This window comes from Nicotiana tomentosiformis, chromosome 2, assembly GCF_000390325.3.
Source record: "Nicotiana tomentosiformis chromosome 2, ASM39032v3, whole genome shotgun sequence".
Classification (NCBI taxonomy): domain Eukaryota; kingdom Viridiplantae; phylum Streptophyta; class Magnoliopsida; order Solanales; family Solanaceae; genus Nicotiana; species Nicotiana tomentosiformis.
The window spans coordinates 119612618-119624865 of NC_090813.1; the positions used below are offsets into that span (position 1 = coordinate 119612618).

The 12248-nt window shown below is 36.2% G+C and overlaps 1 protein-coding gene across 1 annotated transcript; it reads left to right on the top strand.

The window, feature by feature from the left end:
• The first annotated feature begins 9224 nt into the window (after positions 1–9224).
• LOC104089941 (uncharacterized) lies at positions 9225–12199 on the top strand. The gene is made up of 5 exons (XM_009594959.4): positions 9225–10025; positions 10120–10177; positions 10454–10537; positions 10630–10765; positions 11177–12199. The coding sequence occupies exons 1-5, from the start codon at positions 9371–9373 to the stop codon at positions 11453–11455; spliced, it is 1212 nt and encodes a 403-aa protein (XP_009593254.1). The 5' UTR covers positions 9225–9370; the 3' UTR covers positions 11456–12199.
• Positions 12200–12248: the final 49 nt, after the last annotated feature.

The following is a 12248-nucleotide window of genomic DNA, read 5'->3' on the forward strand; positions in this document are numbered from 1 at the left end:
TGAAGAGATTTGGAGCAAATGAAAGACACTCTTTGGTATTTGTCCCCCCAAATGAAAGACAAAAAAAGAGAGATAGAATTCAAACAAAAAGAAGCAAGGAATTCGTACTTTGAACATGAAACGTTACTAGATTTAGCGCCAGGGCCAGCACTAGGCGCTGCCCTGGATGCTCGAAGCGGGGACTTGTCCTATTTCGCCCGAGACTTGGTTATTTCTGCCCTACACGGTCCCAACTCGTATAAAAGGAGTTCTAAACCTATTTGGGGGGAAGAATGTTTTTGAGATGAACTTTTGGCGAAGGGAGAGAACAGAGTCATCGTGGAGGTCGGGTTTCATCTTTTCTTCCACTAAACTTAGTAATTTTTATGTTTCTTTGTATGATTTGTTGTTTGGCTACCATGTCTATGTGGAGCTAAATTTCACGTTCTAGGGTTGTGGTTTTTTCATGACTATTGTCATTCGGCTATTGATTTTGCTGTCTTGATTTATCATATTGGTTTATTTATTCAATATTGCGCTTAATTATTTAATTATTTGATCACCAATTGAATATTATTTACGAATCTAGAATTGAACTAGAAAGTGGAAATTCTCGATTGCATATAGGATTGAGTAAAGCAAGTTCTTGTACCTGGGCATCGGAGAACGGATTCGCGGTTAGGATAGATATATACCTAATTGCCTTGCTTGGTTGATTTACAGGAATTATAAATGCATTCTTGTTAGTTCTAGTTCCATAGACATATAGGCGTTAGGTTAGCTTGAATAAGCGAGTAAGAACTCGACCGATTCCTATGAGCAATATTAACCTTGTTAACGTATAAACTAGATAAATTAGTTAGTCAATTCAATTGAAGAATACAATAGGAATGTTAGATAGCCCATAACCCTAGATCGTTTTTATCACATTAATAATATAAAAATCTGCTCTTCCTCTGCTTAAAGTTCATTAGTTATTTTCTTTTTAGTTTAATTACTTTAGCATCACTACTTTTGGGTTTAATCCTTGTTCAGATAATTAGGATAGTCTAATCTAGTTAATAGTTGATAACAAGTCCTTGTGGGTTCGACACTCTATCTTATCACTTTATTACTTGACGACTACGTATACTTGCGAGTGTGTTTGGCCGTAACACCAATGCTAATACCAGAACCTACTGCTCTATGATCAAACCGCATTAATTAACAATATCTCTATCCCCAGAACCTACTGCTCTATCAATGTCATTTGGAATCATAATTTTTATTTTGCCACCATAGTTAGTTTTTATATCTAAACTTTTAGATTTTTATTTTCCTCTTCCTCTTTTTTTTTTATTACTGGAAGAAACTACAAAGTAAAGGGATATTGTTGTTCATTAGTAATTCCGCACAATTAGTAGAAATATTTTTCACAAAACACCAAAAAATAGAAAACTTACACAATCTTCAGCCTCTGGAGAGCGATGCATCGTTTCTGCTTCATTTCATGATGATTGTGTTTCTAAAAGGTCTTGGGAGAGAGTTACTAGATACTCGTCCGGTCTGTAAAGGTCCTTGACTCGAGTTACATGGTTGTCCTATCTCTACAGATGCACCAGATACTCGTCTAGTCTATATGTGTGGCTGAGACGTCGCTCCAAAATTGCCACGTCCTTGAAAACTTTCACGACCACAGCTCGTCCCGTCTCTCCCACTTTTTTCTCGTCCACTTCCTTTCATTTACTACAACATCACATAAAAAGAAAATGATTGATCAGACTAAAGAAAATATTAATTAAAATAACAGAGAATTAAAATCAATTAGTTGATGAAATGTTAGAGTAAAGCACTAATTTTACTTCACCGCTGATTCTGTTATAAAATTAAAGCTTCAAACATTACGAATTAATTTTATTCAGTCTAATTAGGACAAAATACAGAGAACTTTTCAAAATAAGATATTGACATAAAGCTACAAGCATCACGAACTAATTTCATTGCAAGTCTAATAAGGACAAACATGCAGAGAAATTTAATTCTAATTATTGTTTAAGTGACCAAATATATGCATTTAATTCTAATGTAAAAAATATGTAGAATATTTCAAAAGAACATCAATCGCAAAGAAGTATTATATTTTCTTATAACCTTACAGTAACATATATGTGCCTTATAAAATTTAAAAGTATCTATCTACTGATTTAGGCATATAGCCATAAAAGAAAAAAAAAATAATGAAACACCAACATGCAATAGGTCTCTCAACAAGAAGCCTTTAACTTACCCAAACTGAGATAGTCGAGTTCTGTCAAGACTGAAAATCAACAACAACAACAACAACAACACCAAATAGGCTTCAAATGAGTCTTTTTGTGCCATTTCTTTTTTGTAATCCTGTAGATTATCAAATGGTTCAGAGAAATTCAGATGAAATCCGAGAATACAAATGTAAAATTACTGAAATAACAATAATCCCTAACTGCATGTTGAAAATTTTGCCTTACAGAATCCTTATAAAAATACCCAAACATAAATTTATATATAAACTAGTATGGGTATAAACAAAAAGGAAAGGATTAGGGTCACTAGCAGCTATATGAGAGAAATCAGTTGTGCAATTCTTCCTCCACAAAATCGATATGGATTTGAACAGCAACTATATGAGATTTTCGTTCCTAAAAGAAAAAGGAAAAGATTAGGGTTTTGAACACATACATGATAAATTAGATTCATATTTTGATCAGAGAGATTTAGAGTTGAGTGAATTTTTAGCATTGAAGTGATTTTAGAGAGAGGGGAGAGGGATTTCTAGAGTGAGGAGTGATTATGGCTTTGTGCGTCTCTGTTTTGTTTCTTTTAATTAGAATGAGATTTTTTAATTTTGTTTTGTTATTTTAAATTAAAATATCTAGGGTATAGTAGCAACCCAGTCGCTCCAAAATAACTTTCGCGGTGACAAATTAAAAGTCGCCACAAATAATATGGAGCCAAAATTTTATTCTTAGCGGGACCGAAAATTTCAGCCACATCAGAGGCGACCTCAGAAAAGTTGCTGCTAAATATTTATCTTCTGTAGCGACCTGTATAGTCGATGTTAATAGTATACCTGTTGTAGTTACCTATAGGGTTGCCGCTATATGTTGCCACTAAAAATCTAAATTCTTGTAGTGTACCCTCATTCGCCTTGCTTATGTTACATGTTTAAACTTACACATTGACCTTCTTATACTCCCATGGCCTGCAATTCACGGGGTGTATTTGATATTCCCATCTTAGGGTCTTAATCTAGAAATTTGCACATCTGGTATGCATGATCTGATAGGGCCTAAAACAGGGCCACGTCGTCAAGATCTCTCTCTCTCTCTCTATTAGTGCCCTTACCTGTTGTTGAATTAGCCATCTAGATAGTTGTAATCCTTCTAATTGCAAATATCTTTATATTATTAACAAACATAAGTCCTAACACAAACTCTTATGACTCACCTCTCTGCACGATTTGGATTTGAAAGAAGGGTAATAGACTCCTGAATGCCTCGTAGCTTCCTGTTTATATAATGCGGTGCACAACACATCTATAAACAAGGCTCTACTAGACACGGCTTGTAGAATTCCTAGGATAGAACTGCTCTGATACCAAGTTTGTCACGCCCCAAACCTGGGGAGGCGTGACCGGCACTCGGTGCCATACTCGGCCAGAGCATACCACACTGCAACTGTGAACTATGAAGGGGTAGCCCTCAACTTAGGTCGACGGGGCCTACCTACAAGCTGACAATACCAATCAATGTTGACGAGGCCATATTCTGAATCATCTTAAAATAGTGTATGTCTCATCTGAGGGTATACATACCCAAAAGCTCATATACATAACTGTGCAGGCCGGCGAGGCCGCCATGAACATCTACAACCAGTAATACCAAATTGATCATGTACACAGGGCTGGCAATGCCACGATACTAACATACAAAATACACAGGACTCGTATACAAGCCTCTAGAGATAACTGAACTGTATCATGGTCGGGATAGGACCTCGTCCTACCCATCAAATTTGTATATATAAAATGGACTCCAAGGTCTTGACCTGGTAACTCTGAGGAAGAGGATCTTACCAACCAAACTAGTGTTTGACTTTGTCTAATGGAAAGGTCTATCTAGCTGTCTAGCAGGACTTGCAGGCATAAAATACAGCGTCCCCAGCAAAAAGGACGTCAGTACGAAATAATGTACCGAGTATGTAAGGCAATAGAATAACTGAAAGTTGAAACTGAACTGATAATATAATAACTGAAAGTAACTGGGAGTCAAAGATAATCTGAAGATACGCTTATCTGTTGATATTGACTCAACTCTCTCAATATAGTATGTAAAATAACAAATCTGCCCTATAAGGCTCGGTATGTGTAACTGCTCTACCGTAGTAAGCTCGTTCATAGGCGCTCGGCCATACTAGGCTCTGTATCTCGTCCATTCTGGGCTCGCTCATAGGTGCTCGGCCCTCGATATATAATTTACCATTTGATCATAGGTTTCCCAATAGGAGCCTGCCCACTTATTATAGCTCGAGGGTGGTAAAAATACTATAATACTTCCCAATAGGGGCCTACCCACTGATTATAGCTCGATGGTGGTGAAAATACTATAATACTATCTATCTATATACATATGGACCCTATGCTCTCTTGACTGGAAGAAGACAATACATAACTGAATATAAAGTCCCGATAAGGGAGAATACTATAACTTATGAGACTCGGATAGTGTACACATATCCAAAAATACGAACTTTTCTTTATGTCTCGTTATCAAACGCATGTAGATACGAGATCATGCCAATGAAGAAAAGGTTTAGCCTTAACATACCTTATCACACTCTGAACAATAACCACGTTTAAATCCTCTCATCGCACTTCAATCTACCGCAATGATAATAATGCTATCGTTAAGCTATGAAAGATGCAACTATCGTACAACGAACGACAAGCTTATTTTATATTTAAATGGGCGACATCTCCCCTGTTTTCCTTTCTTTACCAAGTCCATAAACCAAAAAGAATCCATACAACCTTTACCTATATACTTTCAGCACCACAACACAAATCAAGATACATAACAACAAGTGCATAAACATCACCAGCGAAACTATTATTTAACACGACGAACGGCAAGTTCGGATTGAATCCTTGTTGAACCCTTTAACCCCAAATTCATTCATTCATTAACTTAACAACATATCCAATATGATATTAAGTACAATGGGAGGAATTCTAACCTCCTATTCATCTCCTAATTCATCCTCAAACAGCCCAACAATCCAACAATAATAACAAGTATAACTTTTCATATTCACAGTACCAACAGCAAGTTCGACATGTAGACAATATATTTATAATAACAACATCATATGAAATTTATTTTCCAAGGTTTCCAACCATTTAAAGTTCATGGAAAGCAGTCCATTAAAAATAATAACACCTCAAACTATTTCAAGTCTCCTTTTGTAGTATTTTGCTCAAATAATTCAACCAACACACAAACAACTTCAAGCATATGTAGTAGGTTGTTATACTCACCTTAACCAGTAGAAACAACATGAAATTTCAGCCAAACATAGCCCCCAACTATCCTCGATGACACCACAACACTATAGGTGTTGTATTCTCTTCTTGAATCAACTTTTGGTGTTCAAGTTGGTGTGTAAACACTTGTAGTTCGCCTTGAAACTCAATATATATGAAGGAGGGACTGAATCTTACCTTAATCAACAAGCACAACTCGAAACCTGAGGTTACTTCACTTTGAAGCACAACTCTTGGTACTTGCAGTTCATGATCTTAAGTATTTATAACCTCCAAGTTAACATGATTAACTTACTTTATGTATTTTTAAAGATGATCTTGTTTCTGAGCTTACATCAATTGACTTGCGACGTACTTTTATGTACGAAAACTTTGGGGGAGGGGGGGAATGCACAACTTGAAATGTTGTAATTGTAATTCATAGAGTCTCAGTGTAACATAACATATGGACAAATAATGGACCATATGAGGACGACTATCATTACAATATGGTCCAACTATGTTAGGAGGTCTTGTATATCATCTCAATTGATTCTTCAATCAATAATGTGGATGCTTATGAGAATGATCATGGTAAAAAGCTCTCTTAATGACGGATTAATGAGGTTCAAAAACAATTAAACCTAATTCTGGTGGCTTTATATTAAGAAGTGGCTCCAATAGATGATCAAGAAACTTGCTAGATATGATTTTTCTTAATTATGTTAACGCAAAACCATATATCCTTCGTAGGCCGTTTTCCTAATAGGAAAAGGACAGACAAGAGAATATACGAAGAAGGTTGGACGGTATACATATAATTATACTAATTTCTTAGTAATAGACATTTGTACAATTAGATAAGATGTCATCAAGTCAATCATGTGTTAATGCCTCAGATTGCCTTTAATTATTGGTGCAATTATGTTGGATTTGCACATGGCCTGTTTCTCTTTTTCCTTGAACTCCAATGTGACTTATATGTGATTAACACCCACTAATTAATCAGTGTTTTAGGTAATTGACATTAACTAGGTAGCTACCATTAATTGGGAAGAACTAAATTAACAATGCTATAATCAATTGCACTACTAGCTACTTTTCACCTCTTCAGACTTGATCATAAGTGAGCGGTCTATGCTCAGTACTAAAGGAGTCCTCTAGCTGGAGCCAAATGACAAATGTTATGAAGTTTTATTTTTAAAAAACTACTCCCTTTAGATGAATCCTCGAGATGAAACTTTATCGTTTCAATTCCCAAGATGTCACAATTGGTGAGCTTGAATTTGCTTGCAACTTAAGGTTAGGTCATACTCATGGAGAAATGAAAAGCTAGTGACTGGAACAAGGCACCAAAGAATTGACAATTCTTGCAGCTGAATCATTGTGATCCATTATTTACTTAACCATCACTGTTCCCAAGAAATCTACTATATTCTCCAATATTTTTTGGACATGATTACTATTTCATACTTATATAGTGGACTTAGATGCAGAAAGTCCGAATAGCTACATATCTTGGCCTACTGGTCAGTGACATTGATGAAAATTTGGAGATAAGGGTACCAATTTTAGAAGATTTTTTTTTTTTTTAATCTACCTAAGTCTTGATGAAAAAAGTTAAACGATACTTGTTCTAATAGGAGATAGCAAGTATCCAATGAAGTGCGAGGTTACATATATCAGATGAAATAATCAAAGAAAAAAAATGTTCGACATAGGTACATTCACAAAGGGTAGTGTAAATGCCATAGCTGATTGATGGGAAAAAAAGAAATCGTTATACTTGGCGTGCCTAGATGGACAAGGGGAATAAGATATTTATCCAAAAATAGGGGAAGCTTGAACATATACCATAATAGTATCAGAACAAAATTACTAGGACATGATCAGCTTCACGTTCAATACTTTAACGCTGGCTCTGTTACTTGTTAGGGGAAATGACAACCTGTTTACTTAATCTTTCTGTTAGTTGGAACAACGCGTTTCAAGATTTATTCCTAGTAATTGGATATTATTCTTCTCAACTGCTCAATCTCAAAGTTTATTATTTTTAAATGAATGCTTTTAACTCTGTGGTTTTGGGATCTCAGACATGATCCCTGATTTTTCTTTTACAAATAACGACAGATTCTTAAGAGGTTTCACACGAGATATCCTTATTCTTAGCCTCCTAAAAGCAGCAAAAAAGTGTATAAATGAAACAAGCTACTAGCAGAAGACTAAAGAGTGGTTATATCTCGAGTTAAAATGTCAACTCTGACAAAAGTGTAGTTAAACAAACCCTTTTGGAGACTTGCGATAAGCTTTTAGTAGTGTAATTAATAAAGTAAGTACATGATTAGTTCCAACAACTAAGTTATAATTTACTAACTAATGGAGAGAAGGTGAATTGGTATATACAAGAACAAGAAAAGAGTTGGGGAAAAAACAAAAGGGTAAATACAAGCCAGCTCTAAGGAAGAGAGAGCAATGATTGGTCGTTTTCTGGCCCCAAAAACTTCACAAGCACTCCAGCTCGGGTTTTTCGAACTAGGCTTGGCTGGCAATGAAAAAGGAAGAATCCCTAAACTGCTGGCAATGGCACCACTTCGATTCCCTTCTAATTCTATAAAGGATAAATTTGCCTTTATTTTACCCGAAATTGTTCAATTTTGTCCTCCGTTATGCTTTTGGCTTATTCTTACTCTTGTTGTTAGCAAATTGTTATGTATTTGTCCTTGCCATTAACAAAGGTCCAGCCTGAAATGGTTGAACTTCTGTGTCTAAATTTTTCGGAAAAAAAAAAAAAAAAAAACTATCCATATGTTTTTTACTATGATTTAAAATTATCCTCATGTTAGCTCCATTAGAGATTAGGGATAAAAATGATACTTTTTCCTAACAATGAACACAATATTTGATGAAATGTTTAACGGATGACAAAGTTACTCGATTTCGTATAGTACATGAGCAAATTTAATAAGGCATCGGACAGATTAGTCAGAGTAGTGGTTATCGGGTAATTTATCTGCTAAATCAAATAAATAATAAAAATAAAGTACATGTTCCAAATTCACGAAAGGGAAAGGCCAAACAATGAACATAAACAATTGCTTGAACAATTGCAAGACTCTTAAAGTATTGAACATAAACAATTGTATCAAAATAAGAAGGGAAAGGCTATAACACTAACATTCACGGTTTATCAAAATAAGAAGGGAAAAGTTTATATACATAGAGGTAAAAATATAAATATAATAACTTTTAATAGATTTATATATATGTGGGTAAAATATAAATATAATAATTCTTAACGGGTTAACGGTTTATCCGATAAGAAAATTGAGTTATCTCCTCCAAACTGATAAACCGTTAATTATGAAATTTCAATCTGTTCATCAATCATTAATCTGATAATTCGATACTAATAAGCCAATAAGCCAATTTTATAATCCGGTTATCGATTACGGTTCGATTTTAAACCAAGCTAGATGTTGATGAGAGTAAGGATTGGGTCACTGTCATCCTCGTGGTCACTTTAAACACAAGAAAGTGCCAACCTCACAAGAAAAGAGGTCTTATGTATGGCAGACCCCAACCTCTCCATGTTCCAAATTCATAACTTCCCCCTTATACCCTTTTCCCTACCTCCCCCCACAAAGGCCCCAACCCCCTTGCTTTATTATTTTCTCTATAAAATCCGCCCACATTCTTCCCTCAAATTCTCTCAATCCTCAAGTCCCTTAATTAGAGCTTGATCAACACCTTCTCAATACCAAGAAAAAGCCTCAACCCTCTTCTCATTTTGCCTCGTTTATTCTTCTTCCTTTTGTTCTCTCTTCACAAGAGAAGTACAGCTAGCCATAAAAGATGTGTTCCTCCAAAACTAAACTGCAGGGCAGCCCACAAACCATCTCACAAATCAATGGTCGCCCTGTTCTTCAACCAAATAGCAACATAGTTCCTCTTTTTGAACACCGCAACTCACTTAAAAAGACACCTCCAAAAACAACTTCTGCTGTTGTATTACAGCGAACTAATAATGCTCCTCCTGCTACAAATGGCAATACTAAAGTCAAGATTTCAGTAACAACTCCACCGGTCTCTCCTAAATTGAAATCGCCTAGACAACCAGCTACCAAAAGAGGGAATATTGATCCTAATGTCTTGAGTTCAAGTGGTGAGAAAGTTTTGAGTCCCAAAGGCACTGCTAATAAAACAACAACTTTATTGAAGAAGCCTAAGAAAAGCAGTTGGGGAATAACTTTACCCTCTTCTGTGGAGAATTCTTCGTTGAAATATTCGTCCTCGTTGATAATCGAGGCTCCAGGAAGCATAGCAGCAGCAAGAAGGGAACAAGTTGCAACTGCGCAAGTGCAAAGAAAAATGAAAATTGCCCATTATGGAAGAACAAAATCAGCCAAATATGAAGGAAAAGTATCTTCTTTTGATTATTCCTCTCCTTCAGCAGCTAACCCCAGTCCTCGAGAGGAAAAAAGATGCAGTTTTATCACGCCTAATTCTGGTAATTAAAAGTATCTTCAAACACAAAATGAGACACAAATTAGTGTAAGTGGATAAATAGGACTAAAGTTTTTGGTGTTTTGTTGTGTTTCCAGACCCGCTCTATGTTGCATACCATGATGACGAATGGGGAGTTCCTGTCCATGATGATAAGTAAGCATCTCTTTTCCCCTGTTTTTTGTGCATTGTTCATATTTGTCAGCTTCATAAAAAGGGCGCGCGGTGCACAAAGTATCTCATGTTTATACAAGGTTGGGGAAGGGCCACCTTTCGAGGGGTGTGATGTAGGGAGACTATCCCGATGTAAGCATCAGTGGCTGATTGGCTGATTACACGGCCGAACCCGTGAACAACTTTACCGTTGCTCCGAGGCTTCCCTTCGTTTGTACGCTTCATACTTATATTAATTTCCTTGTTGTATATACACAGTCTGCACTTTGAGTTGCTGGTGTTAACTGGTGCACAAGTTGGATCGGACTGGACTTCAGTGTTAAAAAGAAGGCAAGATTTCAGGTAGGTTTTTCTGGTTTAACTGATTCTTGATGAACATTTTGAAAGAAAAACTCGGAGGCCTTAGCTGTATTTTGCATTCTACTTTCCTCCAGGGATGCCTTTTCAGGATTTGATCCAGAAATTGTTTCAAAGTACAATGAAAAGAAGATAACTTCAACAAGTGCAGAATATGGTATAGAGCTTAGCCAAGTCCGAGGAGCTGTCGACAACTCTAACAGAATTTTAGAGGTAATCATACAATATGAGCTCTATAAAAGAATTTTAACCACTAATTAAACTTTTCAACTGTCTTTTCTATTTCAATGTTTTTCAATCCTTCCCAACATTATGATACCCTAATGGCCAATGGGAAGTACAGATGGGAAAGTGTTAAATTATTTAATCTGCTTGAGCCAATCATGGATGTAGCTAACACCTCTTAAATAACATAACCACATGGGCCATATGGAATAAGTATTGCATACCTGGCCTGACAACCCCAAGAAAGTAAGATTAGCTAACTTAAATAAGTGTTTATGCTTAAGAAATACAGTAGACTTCTCATAACTGTTACATTCCTGTGATTCTTAAATAAAATTTGGACATTTTTAGTCTTGCAAATTTTTAAATGTGGGGATCAATTTCTTGAATGTATTTCAGATAAAGAAGGTATTTGGATCGTTCGACAAGTATCTGTGGGGATTTGTAAACAACAAGCCCATTGCAACACAGTACAAGGCATGCAACAAAATCCCAGTGAAGACTTCAAAATCAGAAACCATAAGCAAAGACATGGTGAAAAGAGGCTTCCGCTACGTCGGCCCAACCGTTATACACTCCTTCATGCAGGCGGCCGGCCTTACCAACGACCACCTAACCACCTGCCCACGACATGTCAAATGCGTGGCATTGGCAACTCAACGACCTCCGGCTCTATAATTAACTAATCATATCTAATTTATTAAGTACTCCACTAAGCCATAGTTTTTTTAAAGTAGACAAAAAAGTTGTTAAGAAGCCTAGTTGATTATTGTCTAACAATATTTCCCTTTTTTTCTATTTGGGTGATGAATTTAAAGGTGTCAAGTGATATGATTTGGTGATTGTAAAGATATTGAGTTGGTTAATGTATAGACAGGAGGAAGAGAAGTGAAAGAATATTTAGAGGAGAAAGTAGAAAGGAATAAAGGAAGGATGGTATAGATATGGGGGGACAGGAGCATGTGCAGGGTTGGCAGGGGAATGCCAAAGGCATGTGTTTGGTGCATATATGCCTTTGGATTTAATTCTGTGACCAGTGACCAGCACCATCAACAGAAACTCAAGGGCCATTACTCCACCACTATTTACTTGCGTGCTTTTGAATAGAGGCTATCTTTCAAGGATAAGATGATGATCAACTTCCAGTACAAAGGAGGAGCCTTTGTGTTCCCCCTTGTAGGGCCTTGATTTGGATAATATTTTCTTTGGTTTTCTACTTTTGTTGTTGCCCCATCGTACCATGTTTGCTGGAATCTAACATGACCTAGAGGCAAGCACAAAGTGCCTTGCAGTTGTATCATTACTTTAGCGTGGAATTTTGAGTGACTTCTCGTTGGCCTTTCCCTTTTTTCAACACTTTTTTTCTTATTTGTAATTGTAATATTATGATGTATTTTAATGGTGATCTGTGTGGTTATGTGACCCTCTCTGGATATTTATGGATACACTTTTCTGGATTCTGTTTAATACG

Coding starts and splice junctions, on each gene's coding strand:
- LOC104089941 (XM_009594959.4), top strand. CDS start 9,371: ATGTGTTCCTCCAAAACTAAACTGCAGGGCAGCCCACAAACCATCTCA. Junction 10,026..10,119: donor TTTTATCACGCCTAATTCTG/GTAATTAAAAGT, acceptor TTGTGTTTCCAG/ACCCGCTCTATGTTGCATAC. Junction 10,178..10,453: donor GTTCCTGTCCATGATGATAA/GTAAGCATCTCT, acceptor GTATATACACAG/TCTGCACTTTGAGTTGCTGG.